This window comes from Syzygium oleosum, unplaced genomic scaffold (assembly GCF_021117445.2).
Source record: "Syzygium oleosum isolate NSW1041296 unplaced genomic scaffold, Sole_v2.1 Sole_v2.02, whole genome shotgun sequence".
In the NCBI taxonomy this organism is placed as follows: domain Eukaryota; kingdom Viridiplantae; phylum Streptophyta; class Magnoliopsida; order Myrtales; family Myrtaceae; genus Syzygium; species Syzygium oleosum.
Window position 1 is genome coordinate 14,391,509 of NW_026607486.1, and position 17,943 is coordinate 14,409,451.

Genomic DNA, 17,943 nt, shown 5'->3' on the forward strand with positions numbered 1-17,943 from the left:
GTCCCCGTGGTGATTAGAGATGCCTTGATTCGAACACGGGAATCGTGAAATCCAAATTAAACGCTTAAACCATTTAGTTAGCTCTTTTGACATTAGCTGATTTTCTTAAATCCTTCTTATGTTGAATAAATGTGGTAAAATTGTCGCCGTGCACGAGATGAAACAAATGGAACAGGCCACTCTCCTTCACTTGTGCCCTCTCCTTTCTCGTTCGCCAGTTTTAAACCCCTATTAATGCCACATGACGGTGTCAATATCACCACAAGTGAATCTTGATTATGTGCTTGGACATTGAAACAAAATAACTTGGACATTGAAATAGACATGCCACAGATTAACTCTAGCTAGATGTGCCTTTCAATGTAGAGCAAATTCTCAAGCCACACGCATTGCCCTTTCGATCTAGACAGCCCAATGCAAGGCCTATCAATAAGTCTAATCTCATATGTAGCCAATATTATAGCGACTAGTGTCATGAGGGAGTTGACATGCCCTTTAGAAAATTTGTTCAGAGCTTACAATTTGTATTGTATGAGAAAAGGACACTAGAAGTGTCATAACTTTCATATGACGTTTACTTTATTACTAAAACTTTTCGATCGATCACTTTAGTGTCACATTGGAGGAAAAACAATCACTTAAGTGCATGCAGCAACAAATTCCAATGACTCGTCCTACGCGGCATTTCAAATTAAACTATGACTCTGACGTAGGTTATTATAAAAAAAAATTGAGATTCAATATGGAAAATTCTTCGCCCAACGTGTCAAAGTGAGCAAAACGACATTAAAGTCGGGTAAAACTCTCTCTCAGAAAAAAAAAATCCATCTCTGTTGTTTACAGCGTTCAACTATGATTCCAGAAGAATCATATACAGCTGCAAACAAAATGAAACGAGCGAAAAATCACGACTGTAGGATTGAAAACCGGAAGAAGAGCTTGCTTTTACTAGGAGGTGTGGATCCGAGGAAGTCAAAGAAATTGGGAGGTGAGTTTGGTCTAGTTTCGGAAGAGAAGAAGAATTGCGTGTTCGGGGGGGTTTGCTTTTCCACGATGATGAGCAAAAGGGCAAAAGAAAAATAATAACAATAAAATAGAAAAAATTATCCATGTCCTGCTTGTTGTGTATGCTTGCATTGAGAAGTAACAGAGCGCTCTCTCTAGAGCTGAAAGAGCAAAGCTTTGTTCTGTCGATAAAGAATAGAGCTCTCTCGCTTGCCTTCATGATGCTCCAATTCTCGCTCGCATAGCTGGAGACGCGAAACCAAAGAACGATCAAAGAAGAAACGGGTTCTTCGGGCTTGAAGCAGGAAGAGGAGGCCTTGCCATGACGATGAGGCCGCGAGTGGCGGATTAAAGGCAAGGCTTTGCGGTGAAATCACATCATTAAGAAGCTTTGAACATTTCCCAACCGTGAAGTGTGAACTTCTCAACCCACAATTTGATAAGGTGATTTTGCTCCAATTTAAGAAATTAGGGGTTGGGGGTTCTTCAAGAACACAATAAATTTTGCCCCAATTTTTTTATTTAAGATTCATGATGATACTCTGAGAGAGAGAGAGAGAGAGAGAGAGAGATGATTCCATTTTGGCAATGAGTTGGAAAGAATGTTTGGAGTAATAAATTATTAAGACGTGGTTTCTGTGGCACGTGAAGGAAGCCTCACCTGCCATCATCTTCCCCAAGTGTTTAGGATTCCAAATCTTGATAAATTATTATTATATATGTATATGTCACTATTTGCTCTTCTATAATGCTTGACTTTGGGATAAAGTCTAGCTATCTTCGACCTTTTTAAACATAGAAAAATTCAATCTTCTGGCATTCCATGTGGGATCAAGAAACAACTGATATCCTTGCTTATTCCAAGTCCACTCCACATGGTCCCAGCTTTAAAAATAAGAAGAGCTCCACTTCGTGGTCTTCTAATTTTTAAAGTCCCCAAGCCACTGATATTGAATTTAATTGAAAAGTTGGGCTCCAAAACTTAAATGAATAAATAGAGAGACTATACGAATACAAAGAATATAAAAACCCAAATGTCACAGGCGATATGGGATATTTTCAACACTTCTTTCGTGCGCAAGTCAAATCAGGAGCGTTACACGAAATTTGAGCGAAATGGACTGAATTTAACTTTGATATCATATTAAAAAGTTTACACAAAAAACTTTAACTAATAAGTAGAGGGAGATCATATGTATATAATGAGCATATAAACCTTCAAGCAATGTGGGATACTTTCAACATATGTCGTCGGTAGTTTCGGACACGAATGGAACAAGGAATCGTATGTGAGCAGATGAGACATGAAATGCGAAGGAAGCTGCGTCATCCATGGAGTTTGATGATGCCTTGTGTCGAGGGGAGGCCCAACCAGAGTGACACCCTTCAAAGCTAAGCCCTTACTGTTAAACGACAGAAGTTCCCCTTCGGCATCTCTCGTTCCTGAATATTGAGAACTTGAGAAGTACATCATGCCTATGCTGGGGCAATTTGCTAGACAAAAGCCACTGACCAAGGCTTGACTCTGATGTCATAAGTGTGATATGGGGAAAAAGTATCAAAAACGTCTTAAACCTTTTGCATTTGTGTCAATTTAATCCTAAACTTTTTTTTGATGCAATTCAGTCCTAAACCTTTTGTATTGGTACTAATTCAGTCATAAACCTTTTGTTTTTGTGCCAATTTAGTCATTTCGGCTAATTTTGATTGGATTTTGCTGAAGTGGACGCCGGCGCTGGAAGGACTGAATTGGCACAAAAACAAAAGGTTTAGGACTGAATTGACACAAAAAAAAAATTTATGACTAAATTGGCATTAATGCAAAAAGTTTAGGACTGAATTAGCAAAAAAAAAAGGTTTATGACTAAATTGGCACCAATGCCAAAGGTTTATGACTTTTGTGACACTTTTCCCGTGTGATATGACATATGTGGCTCGAAGGCAAGTGCTTTTCTAGGGTTTTGTGAAAATTTTCATATAGAGTGGGGCTGTTTTAGTCAATGTGACTAGCTGCATTAGATCTTAATCCTTAAATCTCCTATAAACAAATGGAAACTCTCTCTCCTTTACTTTGAAAGTTTTAACTTGAAAGACATAGATGGGAGTTTCAGAAGTTGATGAAAGCATCTAAAATCTTTATGTTGAGTTTAAGGAAAATAAATGCTTGACCCTTGCACATGGTGCAATTATTTGGTTTCTCTCAGATGACATGAGGGTGTTCACAGTTTGATTCTTCATCTCAGGAAAAGTAGTGAAATTAGTTCTCCGAAATTTGGTTTTGGTACGAACTCCCTTGAACTATTTTGACAGATTGTCGAGTTGGTGCTACACTACACTTTTAGAGAGTGTAAATCATGAGTATGGATCTCATAAATGGTAACCCCTTGTGGCCATTACAAATGTGTTTGGTTCAATTTTCCCAAGGAACTTTTGGCCTCCAAAGCTCATTGGAAAAATGTTGAGGTGTTTGGTAAGCCTTCCCAAGGGGTTTTCGGCTAAATATTGGCCTTGAGAAAGCTGAAAGCCCAATGCTGGTAGGGATCAACATTGGGCTTTTAGCATTTTGGTACATGCTGAAACTAGTTTTTTCTTTCAAAACTACCATCATCAATTCTTAAATTTTTCGATTTTGCCTCTTGTTGTTTCTATTTATCTTCTTTGCATGAGGGCGGTAGGTGAGGGCCGAAGAAGGGTTGGCGAGAGGCCAATGAAGAGTCGGCGAGGTTGCACGACCCAGGTGATCATCGGCTGAGGTCGCACGACTGCCCAAGCGACGGTTGCCTGGGTTGTACAACCCCAGGCAATGAGGCCAGGGGTTACATTGCCCTCGCCGGGGTTCGCACAACCTTTAGCGACGGTTGCTGGTAGGAGTGAGCTTGGTCTAGGTAGGCGGTTCCCACCCTAGAGTCGGGAACCACCCACTAAAGACCAGTTTCGAAAAATTGAAACCGGAAACCACCCGTTGGTTCCATGGACTCACTCGAGAACCAGCGGTCCGGTTCCCAGGTGGCTCCATGGAACCGGTCCCACTAGCCAAGAATAGAGACGGAAAGATGGAGACGGAGATGGAAACGGAAATGGAGAGTCAGAGACGGTGAGGTAAGCATCAACCAAGAAGAGTGAGAGAGTGAGAGTGAGAGTGAGCGTGATGTGAAAGCGAAAGAATGTGTTTCTCAACTCAATGTGAGGCTGTAAACGTCGAACGATTTAAGTTTAATTTAGGGATTTAGGATTTTTCTTTTTTAAAAAAATAAAAATTAAATAAAATAGATTATATTTATTATTATATTACCGGTCCGGTCCGGATGGGCGGGCGAACAGTTCCACACCTATAACTGGAAACTGGACCGATACCCACCGGTTCCCAAAAATTGGAATTGGGAACCGGACCGGTTCCCTTAGGAACCACCAGTTCCGGTCCGATTCCGGGCGGTCCGGGTTATTCCCGGTTCTTTTGCACACCCCTTGTCGCTGGTGCCAGATCTGGTTCACCGGCAGCGTTAGCCCTTCACCGGAGCTGGCGAAGGGTTTGATTTTTTTAATAAAAAAAATCAAACCCAAAGGCCCTTTGCAAAAAAAAAAAATTGTCAAATACTATTTGGGTCAAAGTAGCTTTACAAAGGTTTTTTTACTAAACGTAATTTGCATTTTTCTAAAGGGCTTTAAGCCAAAGACATTTGCATTTCCTCAAAACTCATTTACAAAGCTGAACTAAACGCAGCTTATGAGTGCTTGTTGTGATATTGGTGGGTGGGTAGAAGATTGACGTGATAAGTGAACTTAGCTAATTCTTCGAAAGGATATAAAGAAGAGTAGCCAAATTAGGTTGTAAGTTTTGCTGACCTTTGCCTCGTCCTACCATATCACCAAGCTATTATGCAATATTTTTTGTTTGTGTTTTCACATAGAAATTATATCTCGTGTTACTCTTCGGTCCTATAGAATTGACAACCAAGGGAATTTGTAAAATTTACAAAATAAAATTTGTTTTTTTTGTAGGACAACCTACATGTAAATACTTTGTTAAAATTTGATTTGACTTTACTCAGCTAAGATAGTATGACGGTAAGATTCAATGCTTCCTTGTTTTAACTAAGCTGATATTATAAAGAGATAATGATACAAACAGTCCATGAACTTTGGTCAAATGTATAATATTTAGTCTCTGAACTTGAATTAATGGAATGACTACATTGAATATTTTTATATAGTTTATGAACTAAATTGAACATGTACCAAAAGTTCAGGAACGACATTGAACAAATTAAGAGTTCATGAATCACATTGCACATTAGATTAAAATTCATGGATCACATTGAACAAATTAAAAGTTTATGGACCACATTGCACATTTAGCTAAAGTTCAGTGACCGTTTATGTCATTTTCCCTACTATATAAACTTGGGAGACATTTGTGTCCAAAGGGTTCATTTGTATGATGAACCTCTCCATTATTCCATGTGGGCATAACCAAATCAATGGCCCCTGCGGTTGCACTATTGCACTGGCAAGCTAGTGAGCCACATCTTGGCCACTTCATACGAGTAACAACGACACAGCATCGAGCAAAACAATGACCATGACCATCATCTCCCAAAAGTAGGACCCAGAATCCTATGCAAAGACGCAACCCACAATCTCTTGCACTCGCTTTTTGGGGCATTTTTTACATTAGACTTTGTCCGTTTGCCTGTTTGCCTAGATCTTTCATTGTTTGTTTTCTTCATTCCCCTCCTTTCATGGAACTTTCATTTTTCTTTTCGTTTTCCCTGAGGAATTTGTTTGTGGCATTGAGTTTTGAGAGAGAGAGAGAGAAGAGAGAGAGGGGGGAGAGGTTGAGCTGACAAAATATGTTTGGTGGGTACTGTCAGAGGTTCTGAAAAGCAAAACGTACGTTGCCTATTGCCTCATAATGCAAAGTTTGAATGAAACGGGAGAATCGAAAGAATTAAAAATTGAAGGGCGAAGATATCGTAGAGAAATAATGAGATAACGATAATGATGAGAGAATGGTCCAGAACAGTGCCAGGAATTAGAAGGATAAGTTGGGTTTTAGGACAGGTACAAAGGAGGATTTGGGGAAATATGGTGTTGTTTTGGGCTTTGTCAGAGACAAATATGCCCAAGTGTAAGACCTGTCCAATGTACGAGCCTATACACTGAATACTGCTGGTGAGAGAGAGAGAGAGAGAGAGAGAGAGAGAGAGAGAGAGAGAGAGTGGGCCTAATGGAGTTTGCAACTTTTAGGAGGAGAGAAGTGGCTTTAGCTTTAGGACACATCTTTTGCCCAGGTTGCTATGGGCCCTCTAGCTACGGTCATGGCGAATGTGATTTGGTTATCCTTAACATTAGAGGTGAGCATTCAGCGGGATCAAATCGGGCCGAGCCCGAAGGTGGACCTAATGTATAATCGATGCCCGCCCGTAACATGAAACTTACATAGGAAAGTTCGAGCATGACTGGGCCGGGCCTAGGCCCAAGTTTAGCAATTGGAGCTTTCTTGTGTAAGGATGATGCCGAAGCTCACTCATTTACCTTTTGGGCCTGGGAGGGCCACCAGTCTATTGATCATCCTCCACTCTACGTTACATTACGTGCCCGAGAACATACATGTTGAAGGTTATATAGATGTTATTTCTCCAAACTTTGGGGGCGTTCTCTTCCTTTTTCTAAAGGGAGTCGGAATGTGGTCAGCTAACCAGTCGAACAACAAAAATTTTTTCCCTTTCCCAGATGGTGCTGCTGAATTATTTTTATAGTCGAAAAAACTACTTCATTCATTAAACGCCACTATTAAAACATAGGTGATGGGCTTTAGAACATAAAAAATCCCATAGGGGCTGGGGGTTTAGACAACCAATTAAAAGAAAGGGCCTGTTTATGTTGGGCTTTGGCAATCCAGTTAGCAAGTTGATTAACCTCTCGCAGACAATGGGCCACTTGAATGAAATTGAACAGGGCCAAGCTTATTCTACAGTACTCAATTGCAGCCCGCACATTCTATGGACTCTGACAAGCATCTGAAATGTATTAGCAAACTGATAGCCTATCGGTTTATATCTCAAATAATAGATCGGTCACGCTCTTCATATCAAAGTGAGTTTCCAAGTACGAAAGACTTTCTTCTAGGACTAGGGCTTCGACACAAACCGCAAATGATGCTCTCACTGATTTTACAAACCCAGCAAAGAGATAACCGGTTGAATCTCGGCAAGCACCTACAATCACACCTTCCGAAGCTCCTTCAAGTATGGATCCATCTTCTCCTATGGACTGTCTTGGTTTCACCTATTTTCACCCAACTTCTCCTTCCTTGCCTTATTTGTTATTGCTATCATTCATCATCCTCGTTGACAGGGGTAGAGATATTTGTGTTCTTTTGTCATTGATTTTGGAAATGCAGTAATCTGAGTAATTGATCAGCCCCTTCTTCTGTGTGTCCTCTTTCGTTGAGCAGTTGAACTCGAAAGTTCGAAAAGAAATGAGAGAGAATGCTTTGCTTTGGGTGTTACATGACAAATTGCAAATGGACGTCCACGATGGTCGTTTAGAGTACATTTCTTGTACATGTAGACGCTTAACATTTTCTTTTATTTTATCCAAAATGGTTCGTGAATAGAATCATTGCGGTTAAACCTACAAAGAAGAGCCCTCATCTGGGTACAATCTCATCTCTACTCTCCCTCGTTTTGGATCAATGAATTGGCCAACCAAGTAACTTTCATGTGTTTAGGTTTGTAGAGTTTTTCCAAAAGTAGAAGGGACTAAACTCCTAGGCCCAACGTTGCTTGGTAAGGCCCAATTTAGGATCTTCTTGCCACCAAAGGTTTTTCTTCATCTTACCTATGAAAATAGTACAATCTCATTTTTGATCCCTAAGTTAGTGAAATTTATATTGAATCTTTAAACTTTTAATTTATCTAATTAAGTTTGAATTGCATAACTCTTTTAGCTAACTCTCTCGATCAGTCCGATTAATTAGAGCAACATGGATCGGGGAGTATCATCTAATGTGCAAGACTAAAATTCTCAAAGATGAAGTTCGTAACCATACCTTAAATAATGGTGAGATTTCTCGATACGAACACCACACTCGAGCTTTTCGTCAGATTTTTACCGGATCCAATTAACTTGATTCGAAGGCAGAGGGACTTGATCGGGAAAGTTACCCAAGTTCAAGAACTCGATTTAACAAACAAAAAGTCCGACGACTTGATCATTAAAAAATGCACGATATTGAACAACTTTTGTTATCACTTCCCTACGAAGGTGTCAGCCTTCAGTTTAAGCGTCTTCGAGAGAAAAAAGTATGCAAGTTACTTAATCTCGTAAAATAAGCGAACTAGACGACTTGATTGCACCAATAAAAAGTTCTAGATAAACCGAGTACAGTGATTCAGTAGGGGGCTATCTGTCATGTACTAATTTGTGTGTCACAAGAGATTGGGAAGCATAATGATCGCTTGATGAGTTTGGAAAGGGAGACGATTTCAGCTTGGATGCTTTGAAGCCAATCCTTGGAGCATGCGATAAAGGAACGCAAGAGTGGGTTGATGGATTGATTCTTTGAGCAATTTAAGCATGCCAAAGTTGAGATAAACACGCATCATGCGTTCTATCTATAGGTTCCCACCAGCTCCCTTTGTTTTTTTGGGATTGGTGGGGTGTTTTCAGTGTAAGAGAAGGTTTCAAGCTTTTTCCTGTTCTATTAACTCCCTAAAACTCTCTTTGATCTGTGCAATCAAGTCCTCTTTAATCCTTTTTGCTGTGAAATCGAGTCGTTTTGTCGCCCTACTGTTACCATCACCTAAAATTGTTAACATGGTATTGTTTATAGCCTTGGTAATTTCATATAAGAGTGAAAAACTTTGACAAAATTGGTTAAGTTATTAAAAGACAATAATTTAACATCAATTGAATAAATGTTGGCAACTTTATTGGAGAAAAATCAATAACTCACTCGAAGTAAGGTTGGTAATTTCTAAAAAGGTTGGTAACTTTACCAGGCAGGTGAGCTATGGTGATAACAGTTGGAAATTTAATGGAATTGTTGATAATTTCTTAATAATCAAATAAAGAATGGTGATGTAACATGAGATTTGGCAATTCATTACATGTTACCGAAGAAGTAATCTACCAGTGACATTTTTGTTACTAACATTATTGGAAACTTGCCAACATTTCTATAATTACCATCATGGACAAATGCTCTATTCTTTTGCATTAGGAACACTAAAATAATCCAAATAAGACCCTAATTACAATTAAGAATAAGTTGGTGCGGCAATACTTGGGATGAGCAAAAGAACCGGACCGAATCAATTGGCTCTAGGCAGTTCGCGATTTCTAAAATTTGGAATCGGTGAACATCGGTCTAATTCCTGGTTTCAAGTGTAGACCCATCCACCTAGACTGGATAGAATTTTTTTTAAATTCTTATTATTCCAAATTTCCAAAACCGTAATTTCCATTTTTTTTCTCGATTATACTCAGTCTCTCACGCTCGTCGCTCATGCCTCTCACTCTCACTTCTCTCAGTTTCATTCACACAACACTCATGCCTCCCTCACGGCTCGACGCCTCTCGGACTTAGTTCTTAATGATCATTATAGCTTTGTTCGTGGAGATGATCATCATGTTTAGTGAGCTTATCACAAGCTTGTCCTGTAGCAGTTTAGATTATGCAACAATACTTGTAGCCTTGCAAAGAATAGGAAAAAAAAAGTAAACGGAGATACGGCTGGTTCCTGGACCCATCAGGGAACTAGATTGGATTAGTCGGTCTCGGTTCCTGGGTGAGTCCAAGATCAGGTGGGCCAGTTCACCTTTCCACAAATTGGGAATTGGCCCAGATTGCCCGGCTCTCGATTCTAATATGGGAGCCGATCATCCTAGACAATACTCAGAGACAACATTATAATTAGTGGGAAAGCATTGATTTATTATATTATAAAGTAGTTTTGTATGTATTAAATTACATATGAAAGAGAAGAGGAAGAAACAGGGGAGGTGGGCTCCTCATGGGGGCAACAAGAGGATAAGGTTTGAACCTTTGAGATCGTCACATGGGCCATCCGCCTTCCAATTAGATTTTGCTCCTTTTTCCATCTCACTCTAAATTTAAAAATAGGAATAAATATTGTTTCTTGATAGATACATACACCAATTTTAGGTCTCTCTCTTTCTCTCTCTTTCTCCATCTCTTTCTCTCTCCCTGAATTGTTAGGGCTTTCTCTCTCCTATCTCCTCTCTTTCTCTTTCTCTTTCTCTATCTCTTTCTCTTTCTCTGTCTGCCTCTCTCATTGGTTTCTCTCTCCTCTCTCCTCCCTCTCTCTCCAGAAGGGCAAACCCTAAAGGGCCGTTTACACCCACCCAAGTAAGTTTTCTCTCTCCTCTCTCCTGTTTCTCTCTCTGTCTCTGTCTCCCTCACTCTCTCTCCATAATTTTCAATAGATGGGTCCTTGTACTGTTATTCCTCTTATGTATCTCCATGCACGACCGCCTCGTTTGAGCTTAAATGGGCACCTGGGTTTGCTAATTCCTTCGTTGGGATTTGTAGATCTGGCGTCAAAATGCCTAATTTCCGAATCTCCGATCTTTTTTACCCCCTTTTAGCTATTGGGTGCTTTGTTCTGTGACGAGATCGTGAGAAAAATGTAGAGGATGGGATGGGATCGGATGGGGATTTTGAGAATTTCTCAAAATTTCCCCGCTGTTGTGTTGGATCGAAGCAGTTTTTAGCTCCGTTCCTGACCGGTGGATAGATTGGGAAGCGTTTTGTTGGTTGATCTGTTTGATCGGGAGACGTGTAGTGCATTTTAGATTTGCTGTTTGACGGCTAGTTCTCTCTTGGTGTTTGATTTAATGGGTAACGAGCAACTGGAACATTTTTTTGTCCTAAGACCAGTTCTATCTTGTATGGAGGATGCTGCTTATATTCATGTGTTTTCTTCTGGGGTCTTGTTATATCTATTAGTTTTCTACGTGTTTCTCTGTTACATTCGTTGCTTGAGCACCGTGACATGCGGCGAAAATGAAACTTTTCTTTGTTTTTTCTCTGAACTGTATAGTTATCATGGACGACGATGCGCTGAACATGCGTAATTGGGGTTATTATGAACCATCCTGCAAAGGGCACCTCAATCTTCAGCTCATGTCAACCATGGCTGAGCGAGATACGAAACCTTTCCTGCCCGGGCGTGATCCGACCATTCTGTTAGCTCCCAATGGAGCATATCATCCTAGGGATTCTGTTGTTTCGGACGCTCCTCTCCAATACAATTATGGGAGGGACAGTTGGATGAACCAAAGAGAGAAGTTTTTCAACATGTTGCCTCCGAATCATAATTATGCTATGCTCCCGGAAAGTTCTGGAGCCCACAACCTGCAAATGTTACAGATGCCTGACTCATTGAGGGATGATAGGATTGGCAGGATTGAAGAGCCAAGCCCGGGGATTAAAAAGGAAAGTCCGCAATTGAAGAAGAGGCAGAGCAATGGTATTCCTAAGGCCCCCAAAGCCAAAAAGAGCAGGAAGCCGAAGGACAATACAAACCCTCCAATTCAGCGTGCAAAGCCACCAAAGAAGAGCTTGGACGTTGTTATCAATGGCATTGACATGGATATATCGGGTATTCCGATACCAATCTGCTCGTGCACTGGTGCTCCTCAGCAATGTTACCGCTGGGGTTGTGGTGGTTGGCAATCGGCGTGTTGTACCACACAGGTATCAATGTATCCGTTGCCAATGAGCACTAAGCGACGAGGTGCAAGAATAGCTGGACGGAAAATGAGCCAAGGTGCATTTAAGAAGGTACTGGAGAAACTTGTAGCTGAAGGCTACAATTTTGCTAACCCAATTGATCTGAGGACCCATTGGGCCAAACATGGTACCAACAAGTTTGTGACTATCAGGTAGATTTGCACTGTTTGGGCTGCTTGAGCGTGTTCTGATGCATATGGCCTGTCTTACCTGTATTTATGCCATTGGCCATTTGTAGAGAGGTTAATGTACTTTATAGTTTATGAATTTTTGTGACAATGCATGTTTTGAAATTGAGACATCCAGAATTTTTTGCCACTGCTAATTTTGCTATCCTGCTTGTCATACAAGGGGAACCAGTAGACTCTGGTTGCCACTGTTTCAACGTGAATGAGTTTGGTATCTATTGCAATTTCAAGTAAATTTTTGCAGCAATTCTTCCTGAGATGTTGATCTGACATTAGAAATTGATCTATCTCATATTTATCTTATGCTGACCAACCTTACAGTTGGTAGTTGATGAACTTTTACGTTCTGTTTTTATCCATTTTCTCTTGCAATTTCGATGATCGATCAATTCATTTCTGGATACTGTCTCTAGTGTTGCTGCAAATCATCTGTATTAGAAGCATAGGGTCCACCTGTCAGGAGGGTGACAGATTTGTTCTCCATATTATATGCTTATGTATGGAACCATTTCCCTTTCATGTGAATCTGTGCTTGAATGGAGTGTGCCCTGTACATATTGATGCCTGCGGAGTCTTTTGTACACAGTTCATACTTTGTTCGCAATCACATTCAATGCTTATGTAATTTCAATGTGAATGAGTTTGGCGTCTATTGTAATTTCAAGTAAATTTTTGCAGCAATTCTTCGTAAAATGTTGATCAGACATTAAAAAATTATCTATCTCATATTCATCTCATGCTGACCAGCCTTACAGTTGAGTAGCTGAACTATTACGTTCTGTTTTTGTCCATTTTCTCTTGCAATTTCGATGATCGATTGATTCATTTCTGGATACTGTCTCGTATTATTGCAAATCATCTGTGTTCGAAACATAGGGTCTACCTGTCAGGTGGCTGACATATTTGTTCCATAATCTATGCTTATGTGGGGAACCATTTCCCCTTTCATGTGAATCTGTGCGTGAATGGAGTGCCCTGTGCATATTCATGCCTGCGGAGTCTTTTGTACACAGTTCATGCTTTTTTGGCTATCGGTTAGTAGACAATTCCCATACAAATGTCACCGTGCTCGTTTGCCAAGAGACCCACTAATATGGTTTTCTGTAATACATTTCAACAGTATACTTCTAGCCAAAGCTGATTAAAACCTTCATATGTTAGCATGAATTAGAGATCGACTCGGGTTCAGTTCTCCCGTCCATTTGGCTTTTAGAGCATGAGATGGGGCCAGCGGGATGCGTCTCTTTATGCTTTGACAAATCTGTCACTTGGGGTCTGCTTTTGCATTGTCGAGGAAAATGCGAACTAGGGGTGTGCAAAGCGGACTGCCCAAATCGGGAACCACCCGGACCGGACTGGACCGGCCGGTTTGGTCCGGTTCCCGGGAGTATCAGTCCAGTTCCCGGTTTCTAAAAGTGGAATTGGTGTTCGGGCGGTCCAGTTCCCGGTTCTAAAGGGAACCGGACCGGATTGACTATATATACATTGTTTTTTTTTTATTCAAAAAAATTAGTAAAATGAGAACTAAACTTTAAGTGAAGTACATTTTTTGATTCATTTTTTCAATTTGAGGATCATTGCATACATATCACTTAAAATGAGAACTAAACTTTAAGTGAAGTACATTTTTTGAATCATTTTTTCAATTTGAGGATCATTGCATACATATCACTTAATTTAACATAAAAAGATGGTATCAAGTAGTAGGAAAAAAAATATGACCGGCTCCATTCAACCGGACCGGTCCGGTCCGGTCCGGTCCGGTTCGGTTCCCGATTCTAGGACCAACCGGTCCATACCTGGTTCCCAAATTTTGGGAACCGATCACCCCTTATGCGAAAGGGAACATGCCTTCATGAGGGGATAGATCGAGGGGATAGAGTTACGTTAGTGGTGAAAGGGATGGGGCCTTTTTGGAAGGTCGAGTACTCTTGTTTTTCAAAAGTTTCTGTTTGTAAGTTTAGTTGGGGACTGCATTTGCAACTGTTAATGAATTCCTGTTGGCTGATGGGGAGAGTACCTTATGGCTATGGGGAAAGTTGCTGTAGATAAAAATAATAACATGATTTCGGAGATCGAATACAAAGAGATGCACGAACGGCGGCGCTACTGATGTTTGCTTCTCGAGATTTTAGCTGTTTGTTTCCTAAGTAGATGAACTTGATATGCTGTCATTGACTTAATTAAGTCATTTCTTGACTAATACGAGCATCTCCTTCGATTCGCAACTAGTCATAGTCCTGTTGTCGAATTCCGCTAGCGGAAGAGGGATATTTCACTATGTAGTAATAGTAGATCAATGACAATCTCAATATTATCGGATTAGCGTAGCGGAATAAATCAATCTTCTCTCTTATGCAAACCTAATAGGAAACAACACAATAGAGTAATATATTTGCCGAAATATAAATACCAAGCACCTAAAAATACAAAACGGTTTTTACGTGGAAAATCTCTCCGGTGTGAAGAGATAAAAAACCACGGGATTGAAGTCCACCTAAAATCTTCGCTATCAACGAAATTGGGTGAACAAAGTTCTTCTTTAGTAAATACTAGAGATACATAATAGTAACAACACCAAGAACACTATTCTTGGCAAATACACATGAATTTCACAAGAATCAAGGATAAATTTTACTAAAACGCAGGTTTAGTTCAACCCACGAAAAACATGATATTCTTTCTTCTCTTTTTCAGTCGTAGACTTTGCTTCATACTCAACATAAAGTGGGCAATAAGAGGAGTGCTAACAATTTTATCCTTGTCCACGTGAAATTTCTGGAGAACCTTAACGATGTACTTCTTAGCATTTCTATCCCGGTTAATTCTAATACCAATAATCTGCTTTATTGGACCCAAGTCTTTCATGGTAAAAGACTTGCTTAATGTTTTCCTCAACAACTCAACTCGTGAAGCATTCCGGCCAACATTCAACTTATTATCAACATAAAGCAAGAAAATAATAAAGTCACCATCAAAAAAAATTTGGACAAGTACACGGTTATCCAATAAAATCTTCTTATAGCCCTGTTTCCTTAAAACTGATATAAACTTTTTGTATCACTGTCTCGGTTCTTGCTTAGGCCATGGAGACTCTTTTTTTAACTTGCACATATAGTCTTATTTTCCTTTCACTTTGAAACCCTTTGGATATTCCATGTATATCTATTTCTCCAAGTTACCATGTAAAAAGGCTATTTTGACATCCATCTGCTCAATTTTCAGGTCTAGGCTAGCTATCAAGCCTAGTACCGCATGGATATAAGACATTTTCACCACCGAAGAAAATATATCGTTAAAGTTAATGCGCTTTCTCTGATGAATCCCTTAACAACCGATCTAACTTTGTATCATGGTTGTAAAGTATGTATACTTACTTGTTCTTCAAAACTCTTTTGCCTTGAGGCAACTTCATCAGCTCAAAAGTATGATTATCATAAAATGACCGCATTTCATCCTATATGGCATCAAACCAATGCTTTTGCACTCATCTTCTATTGCTTTTGCATTACACTTTGGTTCACTTGCATCAGTTCATAATACATATTCATCTGCAGAATATCTAGTGGAAGGTCGTCGGTCTTTGACGAATCTCTGGACTGAAACATTTGGTGAAGCGTCTAGTGGAGCCTCTGGTTTAGGAATGATAATATATGTCTCAACGTGTTCTAGGACATATGCATTGTCCAAAACATTTACTTCCAGTTGCTCCTCATCAGCCTATGCAGGAACATGTGTGTGAGGAACATGATCCAAGTCAATCAAATCATCACTAAACTATATAATTGAAGTATCTTTGATTTCTCAATATCCTATGTTGATTGATCTTCCATAAACATAACACTGCTACTTCTTACAACTTTCTTCTGAAGTGGATCGTAAAACTTGTAGCCAAACATATACAGTCCATAGCCAATGAATATGTATTGTTGTATTTTCACATCAAGTTTACACGTCTCGTCTTTGGAAATATGCACAAATGCATTGCACCCAAAGACATGCAAATGATTATAATAAACGGCTTTTCTTGTCCGAACTTTATCAGGAACATCAAACTCTAAAGGAATACATGTGGGTTGAGGCTTTACGTACAATTGCACATGTATTAAATCTTACTTAATACATGATTTAATACATGTGCAATTGTACTTAAAGCCTCACCCCAAAAGGTATAGGTATTTTTGCTTGCGAAAGCAAATATCTTACCCTTACAACCAATATTCAGTTCATTCTATCAACTAAGCCATTTAACTGAGGTGTTTTGGGAGATGTCTCTTGATGTCGAATATCCAGTTGTTTGCAATGTTTATCAAAAGGTCCAGTATACTCTCCCCTTTTATCAGTTATGATGCATTTCAACTTCGTTCCGGTCTGTCTCTCAACTGAAGCCCTAAACTACTTAAAAGCATATAATACTTGATCTTTAGTTTTTAAGGTATGAACCCAAAGTTTTCTTGAATAATTATCTATGAAAGTAACAAAATAAAGAGAGCCACCAAGTGATTTTGTCTACATAGGACCACAAATATCCGAATGCACTAAATTAAGTATACCCGACTTTCTTGAAGGAGGGAAAGTTTTAAATGCAACTTTATTTTATTTTCGTACTAAACAGTGAGCACACTTCTTCAGTGCTAAACTTTTCATTCCTAAAAGGAGTTTCTTCTTGGCCAATACTGACAAACCATTCTCACTAATGTGATTGAACCTCTTATGCCAACTCAACTATCTCTTTGCCGTTTATTGCATTAATTTTGTCTGTGGACAATTTTGCTTGCATAATGTACAATGAAGAACATTTTTTTGCCTCTAGCCATAACCATAGAACCTTTAGTGAGCTTCAATTGACCATCATTGAATGTGTTGCAATACCTTTCATCATCCAGCTTACATGTGAAAATCAAATTCAAACGAATATCAGATATATGGTTAACATTATTCAATCAATACTAACCTCATGTCATTGCTGGTCTCTAGGCACACATCACCAATGCCTACAACTTTAGCCAGTCCATTGTTTCCCATCTTCGCAGATCCAAAGTCACCTGACTTGTATGATGTAAAGAAATTCCTACGAGATATAGCATGAATAACTATCATTTACCCAACTGGTCTCATGATATACAACATTCATTGCATCACCATCAAAGAGAATGAGAAAGTCTTCTGAAAGTGTGGCAATACAATTGTCATCTTGTCACTTTTCTTCTCTTTCTATTTCTCTCTTTTCAACTAACGGCAACACCTTTGGGCATCTCCCTTCTGATAGCAATAGTGGCACTCAACATTTGCAAATTTATTAGATTTGCATTACTTTTATCTTGGCTCTTATCTCTATTTTTTGAACCTCGAGTCTTACTTCTTCCCCTTTTCTCAACAACCAAGGCATCAAAATGTGAAGAGGATTCTTGTGTCCTCCTTCTCATCTCTTCATTCAAAACACTACTTTTGATCAAATCCATGGTAATTTTATCATCCGGAGCTGAATTAAACAAAGACGTGGAAAACTTCTCCCACGAATCTGGCAAAGTACTAAGCAACCATAACGCTTGTATCTCATCATCAAACTTGATTCCCATCGCAGCCATTTGATTTAAATTCCTTGAAAAGAGTTTAAATGATCAGATAAAGAAGTACCGTCTTGATATCTCAAAAGCATCATCTGTTTTATCAGAAATAACTTATTAGTCCCGGTCTTTCGAGCATACAATTGTTCGATCTTATTCCACAAACTGAGTGCACGTGTTTTCTCAATGATATGGTTCAAAACTTTATCATCCACCCATTGCTTAATGTAACCACACACTTGACGACGAAATATAGTCCATTCAGCATTGGTTTTATTCTCGATCGCGAGTTTTTCATAAGCAAACACGGGCAAATAATTATCATTCACATATATAAGGACTTCCATTTGATGTCGCTAGCAAGGATCACCTAGAGGGGGGTGAATAGGTGATCTTAAATAATTTTGTCAATTTATGCGAA

At 39.4% G+C, this 17,943-nt stretch overlaps 1 protein-coding gene across 1 annotated transcript; it reads left to right on the forward strand.

Annotated features, from left to right (window-relative positions):
• The first annotated feature begins 10,183 nt into the window (after positions 1-10,183).
• Positions 10,184-12,092, forward strand: LOC115686863 (protein BASIC PENTACYSTEINE2-like). Its single transcript, XM_056304633.1, has 2 exons — positions 10,184-10,381; positions 11,076-12,092. Exon 2 carries the CDS (start codon positions 11,081-11,083, stop codon positions 11,921-11,923), a length of 843 nt encoding a protein of 280 aa, XP_056160608.1. The 5' UTR covers positions 10,184-10,381; positions 11,076-11,080; the 3' UTR covers positions 11,924-12,092.
• Positions 12,093-17,943: the final 5,851 nt, after the last annotated feature.

Excerpts from the sequence above, each read along its gene's own strand:
- LOC115686863 (XM_056304633.1), top strand. The coding sequence starts at position 11,081 with ATGGACGACGATGCGCTGAACATGCGTAATTGGGGTTATTATGAACCA.